This window comes from Melospiza melodia, chromosome 21 (genome assembly GCF_035770615.1).
Source record: "Melospiza melodia melodia isolate bMelMel2 chromosome 21, bMelMel2.pri, whole genome shotgun sequence".
Classification (NCBI taxonomy): Eukaryota; Metazoa; Chordata; class Aves; order Passeriformes; family Passerellidae; genus Melospiza; species Melospiza melodia.
Genome location: NC_086214.1, coordinates 9830078 through 9851232, shown reverse-complemented (window position 1 = coordinate 9851232; position 21155 = coordinate 9830078). Strand labels below are relative to the sequence as shown.

The 21155-nt window shown below is 61.6% G+C and overlaps 2 protein-coding genes across 2 annotated transcripts; both read right to left on the bottom strand.

Moving 5' to 3' along the window:
- Nucleotides 1-1596: 1596 nt before the first annotated feature.
- On the bottom strand, nucleotides 1597-2504 carry OVCA2 (OVCA2 serine hydrolase domain containing). Its single transcript, XM_063173685.1, has one exon. The coding sequence runs from the start codon at nucleotides 2487-2489 to the stop codon at nucleotides 1788-1790; it is 702 nt and encodes a 233-aa protein (XP_063029755.1). The 5' UTR covers nucleotides 2490-2504; the 3' UTR covers nucleotides 1597-1787.
- A 176-nt stretch (nucleotides 2505-2680) lies between these two features.
- Nucleotides 2681-20480, bottom strand: DPH1 (diphthamide biosynthesis 1). Its single transcript, XM_063173683.1, has 12 exons — nucleotides 20421-20480; nucleotides 19579-19725; nucleotides 17443-17506; nucleotides 9841-9962; nucleotides 8007-8161; nucleotides 7290-7411; nucleotides 5753-5821; nucleotides 4912-5068; nucleotides 3958-4058; nucleotides 3660-3738; nucleotides 3278-3409; nucleotides 2681-2955 (listed from the first exon to the last, which is right to left on the bottom strand). The coding sequence occupies exons 1-12, from the start codon at nucleotides 20467-20469 to the stop codon at nucleotides 2881-2883; spliced, it is 1272 nt and encodes a 423-aa protein (XP_063029753.1). The 5' UTR covers nucleotides 20470-20480; the 3' UTR covers nucleotides 2681-2880.
- Nucleotides 20481-21155: the final 675 nt, after the last annotated feature.

Sequence of the window (21155 nt, the reverse complement as noted above, 5' to 3'; positions counted from 1 at the left end):
ATGGCTGCGGGAAAGCACCGGGAGGGGGCTCGGCGACAACCGAGCAGCTCCCGGGGCTGCGAGGGGACAAAAGCTCCGGTGCGTTGTCACAGCTGGTCGCTGTGCTCGGCAGCCCCAAAACGCAGCCCGCGGTGTCACCAAGGGGTGCAGACACCCCACGCCTTCGCGGCAGATGTGACACAGCCCCCGTGGAAGTGGCACAGGCGGCCAGCACTGCCCGAGCCCCCCCAGACCCGCGGGGCAACAGCAGAACGGGGCTGGGCTGCGGGGAGACAGCCACATCCTCCTGCCAGCATCAGCACGGCGGGCAAAGCGGGGCAAAACGCGATGGGGCTGAGAGCTGTTCACCCTCCTGTGCTGCTTTGGGGCTGAGAGCAGCTGTTCACCCTCCTGTGCTGCTTTGGGGCTGAGAGGCTGAGAGCTGCTCACCCTCCTGTGCTGCTGTGGGGCTGAGAGCTGCTCACTTCTGCCGTGATGCTTTGGGGCTGAGAGCTGTTCACCCTCCTGTGCTGCTTTGGGGGCTGAGAGCTGTTCACCCTCCTGTGCTGCTTTGGGGCTGAGCTGTTCACCCTCCTGTGCTGCTGTGGGGCTGAGCTGTTCACCCTGCAGTGCTGCTTTGGGCGTGCTCACCCTCCTGTGCAGTTTTGGGGCTGAGCTGCTCATTCCTGCAGTGCTGCTTTGGGGCTGAGAGCTGCTCACCCTCCTGTACTGCTGTGGGGCTGAGAGCTGCTCGCTCCTGCCGTGATGCTTTGGGGCTGAGAGCTGCTCACCCCCCTGTGCTGTTTTGGGGCTGAGAGCTGCTCACCCTCCTGTGCTGCTTTGGGGCTGAGAGCTGCTCACTCCTCCTGTGCTGCTCACCCCTGCTCTGCTGTTTTAACCCTCAGCACTGCCAGGCCCGTTCCCAGCTCAGTGAGCACAGGAAAGGTTTCAGCAGCTCAGTGTCCTGCAGCCTCAAACAGCTGGCACTATGCTGCCCTGCTGCTCAAGCAGGGGGAAAATTCGCTTTTTTCATCCCATTTCCCTCTTTTACCAGCTCTACACCCCCAAGGAAAGCTGTGGGTAGAGAAGCTCTGCTAGCTCTCCTCTCCTGAGATTGGTGCCCAGTGCTGAGCTGGGCAGGAGCTGAGCAGGACACCTGCAATTGTTACAGCAATAAAGATTTTCCTGTGCTTCTGGATAATACAGAGCCACAAACAGCAACAAGCTTTTCTTGTTCATGGAGGCACTTTGTGCAGGGAATATTCAACACATGCACATTGAGCCAGCAGGCATTTCATTCCTGAAACAAACACCAGCCCTGGCACTGCCAAGGATGAGAGAGAGGGTTTTCCAGGCCCAGACTAGCTGGAAGCTTGGCTTAACAGATATTAAAAACCATGAGGTTTTGGGGTGTAAAACTGCAAGAGCTCTGTGCTCTGCAGATACTTCCTGTGGCTGAGCTGAGGAACTCTCCTTTTGAGCAGGTGTTGGAGTCTCTGAAAGCACCTTGCCCACAGAGCAGTGTCACCCTCCTCCCTTCAATCCCCTCACTGTCACACCCCCATACTCATGGTCTATATAACTTTATATACATACATATGTATATACACACACACATATATATACATATATATTTTATACTGATGTATACAACAAAGCTGAAAAAAAGGGAGATAAAAGAACCATTGAGCCTGGCCTGGGTGAACACTGAAGAGCAGTGAGCTGTTCTCTGGTCCCTCTGGAGGCACGGAAACAGTGAAGTTTCACAGGATGGGTGGCTGCACATGGCTCACCAGAGCCCTTCTTTATTACAGAGCCCCTTCTCGAGCCTCCCCAGCCTCTGGGCGCTCGGCCTGGCCCTGCCCGGGGCAGAAGCGTTCCAGGAATTCCAGGTAGGCTTTCTTCTGCGCCGCAGCCGCGGGGATGAAGTGCCCGCCGGGGTGCGAGAGCACCACGGGCTCCACGAAGCACTGCGCCAGCTCCCTGCTCAGCGCCGCTGCGATCACGGCGTCCGTGTCGCCCACGACGTGCAGCGAGGGCAGGGCGATGGGCTCCCGGTAGAAGTGTCCGTGTGCCGGGGCGCGGCTGGCGAACGCGGCCACCAGCACGGCGAAGGCCACCGGGAAGCGCGGGTCGCCGCGGGCCCGCAGCGCGCACACCATGGCGGCCAGCGCCGCGCCCTGGCTGAAGCCCAGCAGCCCGTCGAAGGGCCCGTGCTCCGCCAGCGCCGCCGCCACGGCCGACAGCGACTCCTCCAGCCCCGCCGGAGCCGCGGCCGCTTCGCCCGCCTCGAACGTGCCGGGCCCGGAGAACCACCAGCCGCGGGGGGGGTCATCCCCGTCGGGGTCGTCCTCAGCGCTGGCGGGCAGGCGGTGCGGCGCGTCGATGGGCACCAGCTCGGCGCGGCCGCGCAGGGCCTTGCGGAGCGCGCCGGTGCGCTGGCGGAGGCGGCAGGCGCTCTGCCGGTACCCGTGCAGCGCCAGCAGCCGCAGCGGCCGCGCCTCCGCCATGGCCGCGCCCCGGCAGCGCCACTTCCGCCTTCCCGCCGAAACGCCGCGCGCTGATTGGCTGCGCAGACGAGGGCGAGCGGAGCGGCTCCGCGGAGCTGACGGCGCCCCCCGGCGGCGGGAGGTCACCGCTGGGTGTGAGGACGGGGCAGCCCCGGCGGGGCGGGCGGGACGCGACCCCCGGTGAGACCCGGGCAGGGCGGCAGCACGGCCCGGTCCTGCAAGGGGCAACTCCCCGAGGACAGCCGGGGTCGGTCCTTGCGGGCAGCGGTGTTGTCGAGTTACGGGGTGCGACCCCATCCGTTGCAGTAGGGGGTTCCGGTGGTGCTCACATCAGCGGTGCCCCCGCCGCTGTCCCCGCCAGGTCCCGGAGCGCGGCAGCTGCGGGCGACACTCACGGGGCTGCGAGGTCCCCGGTGCTTGGCTGCTCCCCACCCTCGGGCGGGGCGGGGGGCGCCGGTGGCTTCCCCTGCAGGGACAGGGAGGGTGAGGGATGTCCCAGCCCCGGCCGGAGCTGCCATGGGCCGGTCCGTGTCCAGCCCGCAGCACCCCCGGGGAAAACCCCCCCAGGGATCCGCGGGGCTCGGCAGGCGCTCACTCCGACACGGCTGCGGGGACCCGCGTGTCCCTCCCCCGGGCCGGGCTGGCACTGTCCCCGTTACTGCTCGGTGGCAACGACACCACGGGGTGGCGCTTTCGGTACGTGACACCGAGCGGCACCGGGCGCTCAGCCCGTCCCGGTGCTCTCACCGGACCGAGCGGGACCCTGGTGGTGTCCCCCCGCTGCCCACCTGTGCCGGCCGGGCGCGGCGCGGGGGCTGGGTGCCACCGTGGTTCACCGTCCACGGCCCCAGGGACTGGCTGGCATAGAAGTCCATGGGGTAAGGCTGCTGCCACTCGATGTCCTGGAGAGCCACTGCAGCCTGTGGAGAGGACCAGGGATGAGTCCTCAAGTGGTGCCTGCACAGGGCACGGCTGGGGCAAAGCTGGAGGCACTGGGAATCCCACAGGTTTCACAAAATATTGGATATCCCAACAGCGTGCCTGGAATGTGCACAGAGCACAGGTGCAGAGAGGAGGGGACACTGTCTGGGTGCAGGGACATCCCCAAGGCTGCTCTGGTGCATCACCCCAAGCCAGGACCATCCCCCCAAAGCAGAGAGGGGTGCTCACCTCATAGGGTGTCAGCAGTGGCTTGCTGAAGGCTTCTCCCCAGTCAATGGAGAGCCGGGGACAGGCTACCTGCACCCACCTGGAAGGAAATGTCACAGTGGGGATGAGCGTTTTGGGAAGAACAAGGCACAGTGAAGCCCCTCAGCAGAACCCCAGAAGGTCCTCACTGTGCCAGCACCACCCTGGTAAGGACAGCCATGTCCCTTCCCTGCAGGACAGAAGTGTCAGGGACAGCTTCAAGCAGGAATTGCACAGGGATGGGGCACCCTGGGGCTCGAGGGGGGTCAGCAGCACTCACACATCCACTTCTGGGAAGAGCTTTAACTTGCTGGGGAAGATCTCAGACAGCAGCACCCGCACGTAGGGCCGGCCCAGGGCACGGAGACGTGACTCCAGGTGCTGCAGGGGAAAAAGGCACCTGGCAGGGTTAGGGTCTCCCAGCAACACCCCCAAGCCCTGCCCACAGCCCCTTCCTGGCCATCAGACCCTCTGTGGGTCCCAGCTCTGCCCCACGTGTCCCCTTGGCAGTCATAGGCCAGACTGTGGCCATGGCTCCGGCTTGTGCCCAGCTCTCCCCAGCACGTGCCTCAGCCTAATGAAGTAATTACTGCTCAATGACAACAATCTGTTCTCGTTAGCGGCTGCCTGCCCTGGGACACCCGCCTGTCACGGGCTGGCTGCAGCCAGGGCTTGCAGGAGGAGGAGAGGGGCCAGAGATGTCCTTGTCCTCCAGAGGTGGCACTAATCACCCCCTGCCCAGCCAGCCCTGGCCATGCCCACTGTGGAAGGGCAGCTGGGACCTTGCTGCTCTGCCTCAAATCTCACCGGTGGCCACCCCAGCACCTCTGGGTGTGAGCAGGGCCACCATGCTCAGAGGGCAGAACTCTGCTGTCCTGCTCCCCTCTCCCAGCCGGGGCGCAGAAAGCGCCAGCCCGGCAGCTGAGCAGGGAGGCTGAACCTGATCGGAAGTTCATCCAATTAAAACAAACCCAGCCAATTAATTGCTGAGCTGTCTGGGCGAGGGGGGGGGGGGGTTCTCCAAGACTGGCCAGCTCTCCCCAGGAACGGCTTTAATGAGCTCTTGTCCAGCCTCCCTCATCTGCTGCTAATTGCCCACGCAGGCCGGGGCCAGTGGCCACGGATGGGTTGCCAGCGGTGCCACATCCACCCTGGCAGCGATGGTCCAGCCCTTCCCCACACCCAACAGCAGCTCCTGGTGCCCAGTGGGGACATTGGGGAGTGGGGCTGGTACCTGCAGGATGCTGGGGGAGCCCTGACGCCCCAGCGTGCCCAGGATGAGCCCCCATGAGCGGGCAGAGCTGGCAGTGAGGATGGCGTCCTGCCGGGCGCGGTGCATGCGCTCGTGGCTGTAGTGCTCCTGAGAGAACACTTTGCTGTAGGGATCGTACCTGCAAAGCACAGCCAGGCTCACACGGGCTCCATCACCTGCCCTCCTCCCAGCCATGCCTGTCCCTCATTAGCACTAATTGCCTCCCACAGCATCTGTCCTCCTGGCTGATGTAGGACCCAGCCGGCTCGTTAGTGGACAAGGACAGGGATAGGGACAAGTGTCCCACCACAGCACCCCAACGCCCAGCACAGCCTCGGCTCCGTGCTCAGCTTCACACTCAGCTCCCCCCCATCCTGGCTCATCAATTATGAAGAATTCTTTGATTTGTTGCTTTGTTTGACGAGGAGAATTTTAATCAAATCCCACTCGGGTTTCGGCAGCTTCACCAGCGCCATAAACTTGACGTGCGCCTCCCGTTTGTAACAAACGACCTACTAGGAAATTCAGATTCCTCCAAATGGGCCCAGCCTTTCACTCCTGATATTTCATCTGCTTTCAGCGGCCTCATCATCGCGCTTTATGGCCTCTGCCTGCAGCAGCCGGGCTTTAATGGCTGCACCTCCACGAGCTTTCACAGGTACTTGTCAAAATGTTTATATTCAGCCGGAGTAAATGGCTGGTGTTCATCTCCCCCAAGCACCTCCCCACCCACCCCGTGGCCTCTCACCTGCCCATGCCTGCTGCTGGGGGGCACATGGGGGCACAGATGGGGAGGTCCCCACCATGGGATTGGAGCCTGTACCTGTATGCAGGTATCCCTGGGTTGGCGATCATGATGGACTCCAGGTGGAAGCGCCCGTCGCCCAAATACCTGCAGAGAGGAGAGGGAGAGTTTTGGCATTGGGAAACAGCAGCACCCTATCCATGTGTCCACTGGTTTTCCAAACTGCAGCACAGTGGAGATGTCAGGAATTCAAGCTCCTGTGGTGGGACCCAGGGGCAGCAGGCACAGCCAGGGCTCCCTGGCACGGCAGGGCTGGAGAGGCAGCCGTGCTCAGAGCAAGGAGGGGTGCTCACACCAGCACGGGGCGGCTGGGAGCTGCTCCATCTCAATGGCTGGTTCTAGACGTTGCTGCTTCCATTTCTAATCGGATTTCCAGTCAGCAATTACATTTCAAAGCCTTTCATTCAGCTGCCCTAATGGAGTGAGGGCCTGGAAAATGAATTCAGACGTAAAACTTGACTAGATTTTGCCCTTAATTGGAGAATGACATTTTGGGAGATCAAAGCTAATTTGTCTGCAAAAGTTAGCCCCAGAGACGGTGCAAAGAAGAAAATAATAATGCAGGGAGGACACAGGTAAGGCCGAGTGCACCTGCGCGCGTTGGTACCGCACTGCCACTCCCGTGCCAGCTGCAGGGACCCACTCTCACCCATGCAGTGTCAGCCTGGCTGCCCCTGGTGTCCTTGGAGAGACAGAGAGTGGCTCAGGATGAATCCACAGCTCTCACTGCCCCTGTGTCCAGCAATGTGGAGCCCAGCTCCCTGCATGGCCGTGCTTGGAAAGGCGCTGGTGCTGCTGGCTCCCAGCAGCGTGGGCAAGAAGGAGTTCAGCAAAGCCCAAACCCACACCTGGGCTCCCCAGCTCCCCCCAAGGGTGGGGTCCTTGTATTTATTTATTCTGCAGCACACTGTATTCACAGTACATTAAGCATTTCCATTACCTAAAATAATTAGGTGATAGGAAGCGAAGTGCTCCCTCTAATTTGCTGTCCTTAAATAAAATTAATGTTGCTGTGATGTTGGGCCCCGGCCATTTGTCTTTTCCAATTATCCACCCGCCCTTCCATCTATTATCTATTCTGATATACGACTCAATTATTTCCTCCGTGCTACAAGCACACGCCACTTAAAGCAGCGTGAGGAGCTGAAGGGGGCCCATCCCAGCCTGTGGATAGCCCTAAAACTGCACAAAACCAGGCAGGGGGTGCAGGAAGGATGGCAAGTCTGGGCCAGGCAGGAAGGTGCTACAAGCACACATCACCTAAAGCAGCATGAGGAGCTGAAGGGGGCCCATCCCAACCTGTGGATAGCCCTGAACACCCTCTAAAATTGCACAAACCAGGCAGGGGGTGCAGGAAGGATGGCAAATCTGGGCCAGGCAGGAAGGTGCTACAAGCACACGCCACTTAAAGCAGTGTGAGGAGCTGAAGGGGGCCCATCCCAACCTGTGGATAGCCCTGAACACCCTCTAAAATTGCACAAACCAGGCAGGGGGTGCAGGAAGGATGGCAAGTCAGGGCCAAGCAAGAGGGTGCTGAAGGACCCCGGGTACTCACACAATGGCATCCGTGTCCTGAGCGAGCCGGGGTGACGTGCAGCCCAGGATCTCTCCTGGGGACAGTGGCTTACACTGGGGCACACACACCTTGTACTGGGAACGCAGCTCCTGTGACACTGCCTGTGGGAGATGTGGGCTCAGCAGGGGCAGGAATAGCACAAAGGGTGGCTGAGGACCCTTGGGGACACCCCAACCCTGGCAGTCCCAGCTGTTGTGGAGGGGAACCAGCCCGCTTGGGGCGGCACCAGGAACGGCCCCCGCGCGCAGCCGGGGATGCTCAGCGAGGCTCGACCAAAGTATCAATTAAAAGACAAGGGAAAAGGCTTAACGCTTGGATAGCCCCGTGTTTTGATAGACACGGCTCAAGAGGCTCATTCATCTCCTCCCCTCCTGGCCAGCCGGCCGTTGAGGGGCAGACAGACAGAGCCGCCGGAGCTCCCCCGGCCGCTGCCGGCACTGCATCAAAATGCCAAGTGCTCCACCGCCTGCCCTGACATTTCCAGAGCAGCTCCCGGGGGAGCAGGGGAGGGGTGCCGCCATGAAACATTGATCAGAGTTATTATAAAGTACTTGATCAACGTTCTGGCAGCACCACATTATTGCAGAGACTCGTCAGAGGGGAACCAGCTCCACCAGCACCCCGGGGCTGGGACAGGGAAGGGCTGAGCAACAGGAAAACTCAGGGGGAGACAAAAGCCAGGGATTTGCACCTCACCTGCAACGTGGAGACAAACTGGATGGTGCTGACCAGGGCCAGGGAGGTGCCTGCTGCAAAGTTGAAGCGAATGGTCTCAAGGAAATGGGATGCATCGATCTTTATGTCCACAAACACATAGAGCATCTTCAGCCCCTGGGTGGAGTCGATGGGAACTGGTGACAGGAGGAGACAGAGTCTGAGTGTGGGTTACACAAGGGCTCCAGCGAGCCCCAAGCTGTTGCTGCCTGTTTGTGGGGCTCCCTGTGCCCCAAACTGCCCTGGCACAGGCAGGCTTGGGCTGTGCCACCCCTCTGCCGTGCTGGCACCCAGGGCAGGGGGTGCAGATGGGAGCCACAGAGAGCACCCGCTCGTTTCTCTCCAGATAATGGCAGCCTGGGGAATCAATGAACACAAATCTAATTACCCCTGGTGCTAAGAAGCCTTTGTCACCACGATTAAGTGAATAATTAAAGTACACAGAGTCCACATCGATCCACAGCTCCATGTTCACTTCCCATTTTGGTGCTCTTTGCCTGATCACAATTAAGTGCAAATTACTCCCTCCTGCGGGGCACGTGGGGCTGGCAGGGAGCAGGAAGCATCGTGTGCCTCACCACTGGCCACCCTGCTGACAGGATCACTTTGGGCAACTCAAAATGAGCCCAGCATCCTCACGGCAGCCCGTGGGTAACCCAGGGTGCCCTGTGACCCACCCAGCTCTGCCCCGTGACCCACCCAACCCAGAGCAGGCAAGGGAAATGAGGCCATGAGCAGCAGATGGCAGCTGGTGTGGTGACAGTCAGCATGGCAGTGCCTGCCTGTCCCTGCAGGAAGCAGCTCCAGCTGATGTGACCCCCATTCCCTGGAGCAGCCTGATGGATACGGCCCCTTCTTCCCCTTCCTGCTGTTCATTCATGAGCAGCAGGTTACAAACCAGGAGTTTTATACTCCCTGCTCCAGTGGTGCCCATAACCCTCCTCCCGTAACAAAGCACCTAGCACACATATTTATCACCAGGAACGCTCACACCAGCGTGGCTTTCAGGACAGAGTTCTCAACTGGGGAGTCAGTATTTCACACAGAGCCTGATGCAATTCTTCAAACCCATTTATAGGGCCCCATAAATGTCCAGGAGGGCTGCCAGGTGCTGGGAGCGTGGCAGCAGCAGGGATGCACACACCTCCTACTCATTATGGCAATTCTGCAGATCCACCTTAAAACCCAGAGCGTCTTATTGTTATTTTTGGGCTGATTCCATCCTGGGTGGACTTCAAAGTTAGCAGCATCTGGGACAGCAGCGCAGTTTCCATGGCAACTGGATCCAGAGTACTGTCCGCCTGGGGAGCACACAGCCTCCTCCTCCTCCTCCTCCTCCCTTCCCCGCCCAGCCTGCACTGTACCCTCAAAGCTGCCTTTCCTGGCCCTGGGGCAAGCGGTACCCCCAGGCCCCTGCTCTCCTCTGCCACCATTCCCTTTGTCATCACTCCTCAGAGGCCAGGTGGGGAGCAGGAGCAGCCTCATCCCCTGGGCCAGGAGGTCCTGCCAAGCCATGGCCTCGCTGCTCTGCTCTCGGGGACACGGCTGGAGCTGTGTGTGCTGCTGCAGCAGCTGAGCAGGATGAGCACGCCCTGCTGCACCCCAAATCCTGCCTGGGAGCAGCCACCCAGCCAGCCTGGCCCCATCCAAAGCCAGCAGCTGAACTGGAGAACAGAAAGCCCTTTGGGAAGGGATTAGCCTTTGGCACTAAGTCTCCGAGCTGGCATCCAGAGGGGTGTGGAGTTGCTCAGTGTGGCATGGGCACAATGACACACACGGGCACCCCAGCAGCACCCTGGGGCTCAGTGTCACCTACTGAGGCAGCTGTGTCCATAGTGCACCAGGAAGTCGGCGCCCAGGGCCCGGGCCGTGTAGTCATCCACGCAGCAGGCGCCGTAGGTCACGTCTCCCATCACCACTGCCTCTGCATCCGTGAACCTGCGGGAGGGACAGCACCGAGGGTCACAGCCGTGTCACCACAGCCCAGGTCCTGCCCCCCAGCCCCGTGGCGTGTCACCATGGGGGGACCCCGCGCCGCCACCGAGCCACGCGCCGGGGAGGACAAGCACTGGCTACTCTCCGAGATGTCAACATGATTAAGCTGGAGAGCGGTAATCCGCCTCTTCAATTGGGTAAAGCTGTTTGCAATTCAGCGGATTATCCACTCATCAAACAATACGCTGCCAGATTCCTAATGCTCCAGCAGGGAGAGCAGCAGAGGGAGACCCGGCACAGTGTGGTGCCACCGCTTCCACCAGCCAGCCCTGGGGACTGGAGCCACCAGGATGGGCTGTCCTGGTATCCCTTGTGGTGCCACCGCTTCCACCAGCCAGCCCTGGGGACTGGAGCCACCAGGATGGGCTGTCCTGGTATCCCTTGTGGTGCCACTGCTTCCACCAGCCAGCCCTGGGGACTGGAGCCACCAGGATGGGCTGTCCTGGTATCCCTTGTGGTGCCACCACTTCCACCAGCCAGCCCTGGGGACTGGAGCCACCAGGATGGGCTGTCCTGGTATCCCTTGTGGTGCCACCGCTTCCACCAGCCAGCCCTGGGGACTGGAGCCACCAGGACGGGCAGAACAGCTGTCTTGGTATCCCTTGTGGTGCCAGCCAAACCACCACCACCTCATGGCTGTGGGCACTGTGTGAGCTGGTGAATCCAATCTGCACCTGGCTGTGTGGCCAAGCTGTGTGACCTCCAGAAGAGCTGGTGCTTAAGTGGCACTTGGTGAGAGAAAGCACCAAACCACCACTGGTGCTGTCCCCTACCCCCAGTGCTCCAGTCCACACCCAGCCCGTGGGTGAAGTGGCACACACCAGCACCGAGCAGCAAAGCCAGGGCTCTGGCATCATTCAGAGGCACCACCTTTGTGGGTATTTATGGCACCATTTTGGGGGATTATTAGCTTGGCTACCTTCCCGGGGAGCTGCCGCAGCAGGATGAGAGCAGGTATCGCGATGACAAAGCCCCGTGCCTGGAGGGGCTGCTTAAACCAGATGCTAATTCCTCATTTAATTGAGGCAGCCTGCTGTAGCTCCGTGCCAGCGGGGTCCCCCCTGCTGCTGGCACCGGGCACCAGGGCAGGAGGGGGCCCTGGCACAGCGTCACCCCCTGCAGCACCCATGCCTGGCTGGGGGCCAGGGTCCCGCGCTCCCCCCGAGCGCCAGGCAGGGAGCGTTATGTCGGCGGCAAGAATAGAAATGGTGGGCAGAGCTGGGCAGATGGCAGAAGGTGGAGAAATGGCGGAGCGTGCTGAATATTAACAGCTCTGGCCCCTCCATCAGCGCCCGGGGAGGGGGACAGGGGAGCAGCAATGCTGGAGCATCCCCGAGGAGGGGGCACAGCCACCCTCACCTCAGTCTGGTCTGGGCAGCTCCTGCTCCAAAGGGTTGGGGAACGTCAGAAGATGGGCAGGATCCTGCCAGCGCCCAAATCCCGCCATTCCTCACGGCCAGCGTGGCCTGGATGGGAGGATGGCTCCTCCACTGCCCACGTGGGCACACCGTGGGGCTGGGGGCTGCCACTGAAGGTTCCAGAAGGCTCTTCCCACCTTTCCGAGCCCCCAGCCCCCTCCTCTAATGAGAGGTGATGAGATGAACATGAATCAGACTCCACACATCTCAGCAAAAGTGGAAAATTATTCAGCTCCTTAAGATTCAGGATGGGGAGGTCTGACTCAGAGCGGCAGCCAGCGCCGCTTAATTTTTTATAGATTAAAATGTATGCAAATTGGCCCAAACCCCAGAGAAAGTCCCTGGGGGTGAAGAGCAAGAAAGTGAAATAGCAACAGTGGAAGGAGGAGGGCAGAGGTGCCCGTGGCCCTGCCTGATGTGTGGGGCTGCAGCTGGGCAGGGAGAGATGAGGCTGAGCCCTGCACTGGCCGTGGGCAAGATTCCTCCTCTGGATGCAGGGAGTGGAGTCGCAGGTGAGCAAAGATGCCACGGGATGGTGCCTGGTGAGGAGGGAACCCTGGCAAAGCCAGGAGCCTGGCGGTGCTGCAGGAGGGGCTCCAGGATGGCACACACCGGGTTCACCCGCTCCGGCTGGGCTGGACAATCGAGCGGAGCCGTAATCATCTCCAGAGACAAATCAAAGGCAGGCACCAGGGCCTCCCCTTGATGTTTTAATCAGTTCAGTGTCGCCAGAGTCTTTCATCAAACTACAGAGGAAGGAAATGTCAATTAGCAGCCACCTGCCTCCAACGCGGGCTGGGGAGCTGCTTCCCAACCAGCCCGGACCAGGCCGTGGGCAAGGGGCAGCCACAGCAGCATCTTTGTCAGTGTTTTGTGTCCCTGGAAGTTGTCACAGCCACGGATGGGTCCCAGCAGCGTGCTGGCAGTGGTGACAGGGATGTCCCCACCCAGTGCTGAGATGCTCATTACAGCTGGGAGCTCATGAATATTGAACACGTGGGGAGGTTATTCATCTTTTACGTCCCGCAAACCCCGGCTCATTCTGAAAAACCGCCTGGCCTTAGCATTTTTCTCATCTCCCCCTAATTCATTATCTGCTCCTTTAAACAGATGGCTCCCAAAATCCCATTTATAAAGAGCCATGCTCAGCACTGGCAGGATGTGCCCCAGGGCAGGCCAGGTCCCACCCTGATCCCAGCTGGGACCCCCAGACCCTCCCAGCCCTGCTCTCCAGCACAGGATGGAAGCAGCAGCAATCCAGGGACAAGTTTTGGGGCTGAAAACGCTGGGTCAGAGACATGCACACGTGGGGCCTGCGTGTCTCCAAGCATGGGGTAGCCAGCCCCTGTCACCTGAGCACAGGCACTTGGCTGGAGCAGCCCTGATTTATCCCAGCCCCTCGAAAAATGAATGAGAGCATTTGCTGCTGGCAGGAGCGCGAGGTCCCTTGGCAGCGTGTGAATGATACAGGGCTGGTCCTCGAGCCATGAGGCAGAGCTGCTCTCCCCAGCAGGGACGAGTCCTCAGCCCCTGTGTGCCCACCAGCCCTTGGTGGGGAGGGGATTGAGGGCACTGGGCTGAGAGTGGCCAGTCCTGGCACCCCTGTGCTGTGAGAGGATGGAGGCAGCACTGGGATGCCAGGGTGCCTGCATGTTGTGCTGGGGACACGGTGCTGCCCCTTGCCTCACAGCCACCTGTCTCACCTGCACGTGGCCCTTCAAATACCCCACAACCACCCTATAATCACCCCACAATTGCCTGCCCTGTGCCCAAGCCCAGCGTGTCCCAGGACACCCGTGGGTGCTGCTGTCCTGGGCTGTGGGGGCTGAGCCCAGCCCTGGCTGAGAACAGTGCACTCAATTAGCAGAGAAGCCCATCACCAAGCCCCATTACCAGACTCCCAACTTCATTAGCACAGGGAAGGCTGCACATAATGAAAGTAATGAGTTTGAGGTTTTATTGCAATTGGTGCTGGAAGAGCCTGGCTGCAGATGGAGCCCCACAGAGCTTCTGCAAGTGGGGCGTGATGGGGAGAGGTGAGTGTCCCCATAGCCCCCCAGGAGGAACCATCTCCAGCTCAGTCCCCTCCCCTGAGGGACTTCCCACTCTGTCATCACTATAGGTGGCAGGGCAAACACCACCTCTCAAGGGGCAAGTCCCAGGGCACCCCAGCTTTGCTGGTCGGGTAACAACAAAAAAACCCCAAAATAAGGCAAACTAAGGGTCAGTGCATGCTGGCTGTAAAGGCACCATGACCATCCTGTGTCTGGATTATGCCTGTCCCCTCTTCACAACACAGAGCTCTGTGGGATACAAGGAGGTGGCATGGGGCACTGGTGGTGGGCACCACACTGTGCTGGCACATCCCAGCCCTGGGAGGTGCCAGCCCTATAGACCCCACACATTCCCCCCAGCCCAATCCCCCTGGCGCAGCCACCACCCGGGTAGAAGGTTTTGAGCATCTCCAATGAAGTGAGAACTTCATTCCTCCTAATGATGCTGTTGTGTGGTTAATGACAGTGATTAAATTCCCCTGCACAGTGTGCACCCGCTGCCAGAGCCTCCAGGTTGTGCTGAAAAGGACGAGGAGGGAAGGCAGTGCTGGCCAGCAGAGCCACGGCGCTGTGCAGCTGAGGCCAGATCCTGATCCCTGTTAGTGTCCCAGGGTGGCCTTTGGGACCTCCTGGTGATTGCTGCCAGCTTCATCACAGCATTCAGTGCCACACTGCTCAGTGCCACATGGCAGACCTGCCTGGCCAAGGGACCTGGCACCTGCTGGCACTGGGAACGGGCTGGGCACACCAGCCATGGCACTGGGCACTGTGTGGGGCACACCATCCATCAGGGCCTCTTTTGTCCCGGCCATAGTGGGGCATTTCAAGCTCTGCCACAGCTGTTGGGCTGTGCATACAGATGTTTAACTCTTTTATTGTTCAACCAGGACCTGGTGCCACTCCAAAAAGTCCCTGTCTGCTCCTGAGTCAGCAGGATGAGACTGGGATGATCTGTGCACCTCCAGCACCGCCTTGCATGGATCTTCAAAAGCCACTGGGAGTTGGGAGGTGTTTAAAAATGTGCTTAAAAGCCACCGGGAGTTGGGAGGTGTTTAAAGCTACGTCAGGGCAGCCTCTGCAAGCATCAGGACACCCCCGAGCCCCCCACCATTGCCCATCCCCACCACCCAGCCCGGGCTGATTAGCAGGAGCCTCTCACCCCGGCGTGGCACAGGAAGACAGAGGGATTAGCAGCTGCGAAGCCCGACAGCCGACTTTATTAACACGGAATCAAAAGCCCAGCTGAGAGCCCAGCTGATCCGTCTGCTCCAGCCGCGGCAGGGAGGGGAGCAGGGGCCCGCTCCTGCCTGCACAGCCCCCAGCTGCAAGCTGGTGGCACAGGGAGGGGGGGACACGACTGCCACCTCCCTGGCATGACAGCGGCTGGGCTTGGGGGGGGGGCTGCCCCTCCCCGAGCTGTGGTCCGAGCTCCCCCCACGCTGCCGCCCCGCAGCACGAGTTCCTCCCCGCCGAATTGCATCAGCCGTGACAAACGGAGCCAATCTGGAAGGTGCCGCGGCAGTGTCGTGATGTGGCGCCGGCAGCGAGCAGACCCCGGCCCCGATGTCCTCCCCCCCCCGCCCCGGCACGGCTGTGACAATGACAAACCTATTAAGCGTAATTAAGTGGCCTCACACCGGTCAATGCTCCGAGTGTGCTCTCGGTTTCAAAGGCTCCGGGCTGAGAAGCCCACCGGCCTTTCTGGCGATGCTTCGGCTGCATCTCCATCCCCGCAGCCCCTGGGGGCTCGGCCAGCGCCAGGGCAATGCTGGGAAGCTCAGACCTGGCCGCCCCCCTCCCCTCCTCGCTCCACGGAGCTCTCCCCGGGGGCCTGCTCACTCCCACACGGCACCGAGGGACGTGGTGACACTGCCATCCCACGGCGCGGGGACAGACAGACGCACAGCGAGCAGCGTGTCCCCCTCCTGCGGTGCGGGGGAGTGAGGCACATCCCCGCTGCCGGCTCTCCCAGCAGCACCAGGCCACGGCACAAATACTCTATTAGAAGGCAGCTCCAGCAGAAGGGATAAATATTCCGTCTGAGTGGCAGCTGACAGGGCTCCAGTTCGACCCAAACACACACAGGGGTGGGCACTGTCACCCCAGGGGCACAGCCCTGGGCACGGCTCTGCAGCCAGCAGCAGGGAATGCAGGGCAGGGGGAACTCACCCCCCAAACTCCCACCAGCAAGGACAGGGCAGGATGGGCTGGGCAAAGGGGCTGCTCGTTGAGCAATGCCCCCAGTGGGCACACAGGTATTCCTGTCACATCCTCTCTGTCACCAGGAGGAAGGGGACGCCAGCCCAGGGCTGATGGTACCCCAAGCCCCTGTCCCCAGCCTGGTGACAGCAGCCAGAGCACACGCAGCTGCAGCGATTCCTGTCACGGATGAGGCTCATCCGGCCCCAGCGCTGGGTGAGGAGGGCCAGCAGGAGCGGGTGGTGGCCGAGCTTCCATTCCACATTAATGCTGGCCATGAATATTAATAGCAGGAAGAGGCAGGAACTAACGAGGCCACCTGCCGATTCACACCTCACCTCCAGCAGTGTGGCTGGGTCCCCAGTGTGTCCCCAAGAGAGTGGACACAGGGCTGGGCTCACTCCTGCCCACAGCCACTATCCTGTGGCTGTCAGTCCACATCCCCAGGGTCACGGATGGCACCCAGTGCTCCCAGTAAGGGAGTGGCAGTGGAGCTTCTCTGGGTGCTGCATGATGGCAGGGAGGGAAGATACAGCCCTCCTGCTCAGCCTTGAAGCCATCCCCCATCCAAACACCATCCCATCGGTGCCCCCACATCCCCTCCTCCCTTGGCTGGGCACCTCCACCCACGCAGCACCCCCTCACCAGCCCAGCGAGGATGCCAGCACCCCAGAATCCAGCAGCACCCTGGCATTCAGCACCCTGGAATGCACCATCCACCGGGAAGTGTGGCTTAAGGTTTCATTCAGATAAAAGAGCCCCTTAATCCGCTGCCTTTGAAGTCGGAGACATGAAAGCGGCTGGGTGCCAAAGCCGGAGAGGAGGCAGCTCCACTTAAAGGGACAAACCCACGCCGAGCTGCCCACACTCGCACCCATCCCCTGCCCCCCCGCCCGTGCCCACCTTCCCACCCAGTGTGGGGAGGCGATGGCAGAGCGGGGACAAAGCCCGCGGGCACGGCTGCCTTCCCACCCAGCACGGCAGCCAGGCAAGGCAGCTGCTAATGAGTGCCACGACCCCGATGGCAGACGAGGCACGAAGTGCTATTAGCACTAATTCATTGTGCTAAAACAGAGAGGGGCTGCGGAGGGGGCTGCGGTGGGTGGGGAGGAAGGCAGAAGCGCTCAGCAGGAAAGAGATCACGGCCAATTTCTGCAAGGTGCCTGCATCCACTGTCACCGCACTGCCCAGCTCCTCTCCAGTGCCTCAGCCTGGCCTCTCAAGCGGCTCGGAAAAATCAAGAGAGGAGCCGTGGCCATGGGGTCACCCAGCAGGAGTGACCCTCTCGGTGCCACCAGCGTGGCCTCGAGCCTCCCCTGCCGCAGCGGGGCTGCCCCTGCACATCTCGGCGGCTGCAGAGGCAGGACGAGGCCGGGGAGGAGGCTGGGTCCCTGCCGCAGCGCTGGCCCCGCTGCCGGCCCTCCCCGGGGCGCTGCCGGGGCACCGGGCTGGCGTCAGCCGCTTGTTAACACGGCTGCTCCCGGCTCCAGCACCCCTGCGGGGCCCGGCACGCTGAGCCTGTCAGCAGCTCCCGGCACAGCGCAGAGGGGAGGAGAAGCCGAGCTGGGCTGGCACCGAGCCGGTCCCTGTCCCCAGGGATGGCAGCAGGTCCTTGTCACCCGCCACAGCGCTGCCCAGCCAGGTTGTGGCCACAGCCACAGCACCTCCTCATCCACAGCCCTCTTCCTTCCAGGGGCCCAGCAGTATTGCCCATCCCCTGGGCAGCCCCACAGGGAAAAGCCGTGCTCTTACCGCTCAATGATGTCAGCGATGGTGCAGGCGAACATGAGGAGCCCTTCTGGCATCTGCAGGGCCACTGGGAAGAGAAACAGCCACGGGGTTAGGAGACATCCTAAAGTGGGAACCAGCTCAAGGTGCAGCCACAAACCACCCTCCCCAGGCCAGCCAGGTGTTGGCCAAAAATCCTTGTGGCTCTGGCAGCCGGGGTGCAGCCTGCCCTGCCTTGGGCTGCATCCACACCTCATCCCTCTCTGAACCCGCTGACACTGCTGCTCTCTCCCACTTCCCACTGTAATGACTTCCAGATTTTAATTATGTGCTGCACAGCAAAAGGGACTTTGTTCTGTTTATTTTAAACCTGCTCCTAATAATGTAAACGTGTGCCCCTGGTTCTCCTGGTACAAGAAAGAGTGAATAATCATCCCCTGTTCAGCCTCTCCATCATTCACAATTCCACATCCCTATCATATCCCCTTTCGTTCACCTCTTTTCCAAGCTAAAGGATCTAAACCTATTTAATCTCTCCTTATACAGAAGCTGCTCCAAACCTTTGATCATCCTCAGTGCCCTTCTCCACACCTCCCTCGCAGCTCCTCTCTCCATTTCAGGAGGGTGGCCAGCAACAGCCGCAGCCTTGTGCCTTGCAGGAATTTATTCAACAACAAATTCATGTTTCCTCATTTGCTCCCTCCTCACAGAACAATCAGAACAATCCCCATTCCTCCAAAGGCCAGCAAACTGCCCAGTGCCTGGGCTCCACGGGCTGGTGGGGAGGAGCAGGGACCATGATGGAGGAGGTAAATGGAGGAGGCCCCACTAATCCTGTTGTTCTTTCACCTCCCAATCCCACTAAGATATCCCAGCTTCTGTGCTATCTATCCAAACACTCTCTCCAACAATATCCCTGCGCTTCCAGGCCCAGCCCAGGCCAGCGAGGAGCTATGTGAAGGCCTGGCTCCAATCAGGCAGATCCCACCCTGTTCCAACCTGCAGGAAAGCTGCACATGCTCTGCCAGCAACCTGACCTGGCAGGGATGAGGTTCCACATCCCAGCATCCCCCATGGAGCCGATTTGAGCCCATTTTGGCCCATTTTGGGGCTACCCTCCACCCCACATCTGCAAAGAGCAGCTTGGCAGGAGGTCACTCTCCACCACGGGGAAGAGGGGGTGCTCCCCAGCCCCCCGAAGCCTGCAGCAGGCCGGGCACAGGCAGGGCTGGCTGCAGCCCTGTGGGAGGCTGCGTTCCCCCAGCAACGAGCCCCTGGCTGCTCTCTGCACACGCGGATTTTTAAATCCCAGCACGGCTGGCTGCCTGATGGGCTCGGCTCCCAGCTCGGAAGCCTAAATCCCAGCCGCATATTTACATTTAATTAGGAGGTGCCAAGCGGCAAAACACGGCGAGGAAAGGCAGAGCCAGCACGGCCGGGCGGCCCCGCCGCGTCCTGCTGGGACACGCCCAGCCCCGACTGCCACCCCAGAGCCGGGATGGGCAGCGCAGCCCCGCACCCTGCGGCCCTCGGGCACGGCAGCCGCCAGCAGCTCGGCCTCCAGAACATCCTGCCAGCCCGGTGGCAGCAGGCAGAGCCCTTCCCAGGTGGATACAAAGCGTTGCAAACCCGCACGAGCAGCCCCTGCGTGCAGGGTGGGGACGCTGGTGACACCCGGGGATGGAGGGGGAGGCTCCCAGCCCTGCTACCCCGAGCTGAGCACACACCTGAAGGCTCCACAATCATTCCCCTGCTCCTCCGAGGAAGGTTCAGAGCAGGCAGCAGCACGGCCCAGCTCCCTGCCAGCCCCACCCGGTGCCCGGTGCTGTGGGGGCTCCCCCTTGCCAGCGCCAGCAGCGCGTCAGGAAAGCGCAGGGAGAGAGGAGAGAGGCAAGAGGAGCACAGCAGGGACCTGGCCAGCATCCCAGACACATCTCCAGGCTGACAGGTCCACGCAGCTCAACCTGTCCTGTCCAATGTGATTATAATCCAGAGATACAGATCTATTAACCCCCCTGGAGAGGAGCAGAGCTCGCCAACACAGAGCTGAACACACCGAGGGCACAGCAGCAGCTCAGCCCCAGCCTCGCCTGCCCCACAGGAGGGGCTCAGCAGCACAAACCAGCCCCAAACCCGCTCATGCCCCGGGGCAGCGCTCACCCTTCCTGGCACCAGCCTGCCGGATGCGCCAGATGGTCTTGGGGATCTCGAAGTTGTAGTTGGGGGGCAGGGCCAGAGCCGCCTCCCGCAGCTCCGCGTTGCCCAGGATCTCCTCGGGGATCTGCTGGGCCACCTGCCGGGCTCGGGCTGCGGGACAAACGGGGAGGGACCGAAAGGAGCGGTCAGAGGGCACGGCACGGGTCACCGTGCTGTCCTTGGGTCACGGCTCACACCTCTGGGGACAGCGGGGAACAGGGCCGGGGCCTGCCCTGCACGCTGGGGGCAGAGTGCTCTCGCTTTTTGGGGGACAAGGCGGATTTTTTAGCCCAGAAAGCGCCGCAGTAACGATGTGAAACCCGGTGAGTGCAGCTGGCTGAACCCACAGCGAGGGCACAGCACGCACAGCCCCTCAAGGCTCATCACCAACACCCCGCTAACACCGTAATGCACCCCGGTTTCCTCAGCAAGGGGATCCCGTTATCCCACCGGGAAGGAGCCGCCCGGCGCCGGCTGAGCCATCCCCGGGAGCCTCATCCCGAAGCCGCCCCCCGACAGCAGCCGCCCCCCTACATCTCGGCGATGCCAGAGTGCAGCGGGGGAGTGACAGCAGGGGGATTATTCACTATTTCCAGCCCAACACCGGCGCTCACGAGCCACCGAACCCTCCCCGCACGGCCCACGGCACAACCGACAAAGGGCCAGCTGGGCCGGGCCGGCGGCGGGGGTGGCCGCGACGGTGGGGAAGCCACCTCCCGCCACCGGCCGGGCCTCCCCCGTCGAGGCAAGCAGCACGGCGGCCGGTAGCGGCAGCAGAGCCCCGCGCTGGAGCGGTGTCAGCGCACCTTTGGCCGGCACCGGGGCCGCGCTCCCGGCCCGCACGGGGGCCGCCATGGCTGTGCGCACGTGGGGGCGGAAGGCAGCACTAAGCGATCCCCGCGCAAGGCCGGAGCAGCCGCCGGCCGAGAGATCGAGCTCGGGAGCGCACCGGGCGGGCCCCGACGGGACGGGACGGGCGGCGCGGACAGGCGGGGACCGAGCGCTCTCGGCACGGTCCCGGCGGGACGCTGGGAGTGCAGTGGGGTGTGACAAGCGCTGCGATGGCAGGGCTGTCCGCCCTTCACGTCGGGGACGTGGTGCTGCCGCATCCCTCGCGGTGCTGAGTGTTTCAGGGTTAACCTGTCCTAACGTTAACACGGGGACGGCACCGGCACCGTGTGTGACCCCCTCACGCTCCTACGAAGCGTGGGGCAAGAGGGGCCTGAGGGTAATGGGGACCCCCTGGAGATAACGGGGATCCCGACAATGCAGTGAGGACAGCGGTGCTCCCGGTGGAGTAACGGGACACTCTTGGGTCAGTGGGGATAACGGGAGTCGTGGTGGGACAGAGGGAAGGAGGCAAGAGGGACCCTCGAGAGGCAGCAGGGACAGTCTGGGGTCAGCGGGGACCTCCAGGGGACGACAGAACCCCGAGGAGGCAGCGGGGACCCCCCGATGAAAGCAGCGATCCCGACGGGGCGGGGGGGACAGCTGCGCTCCCGGGGGCATAACGGGGAGGGGGCGGGAGGGACTGTCCGGGG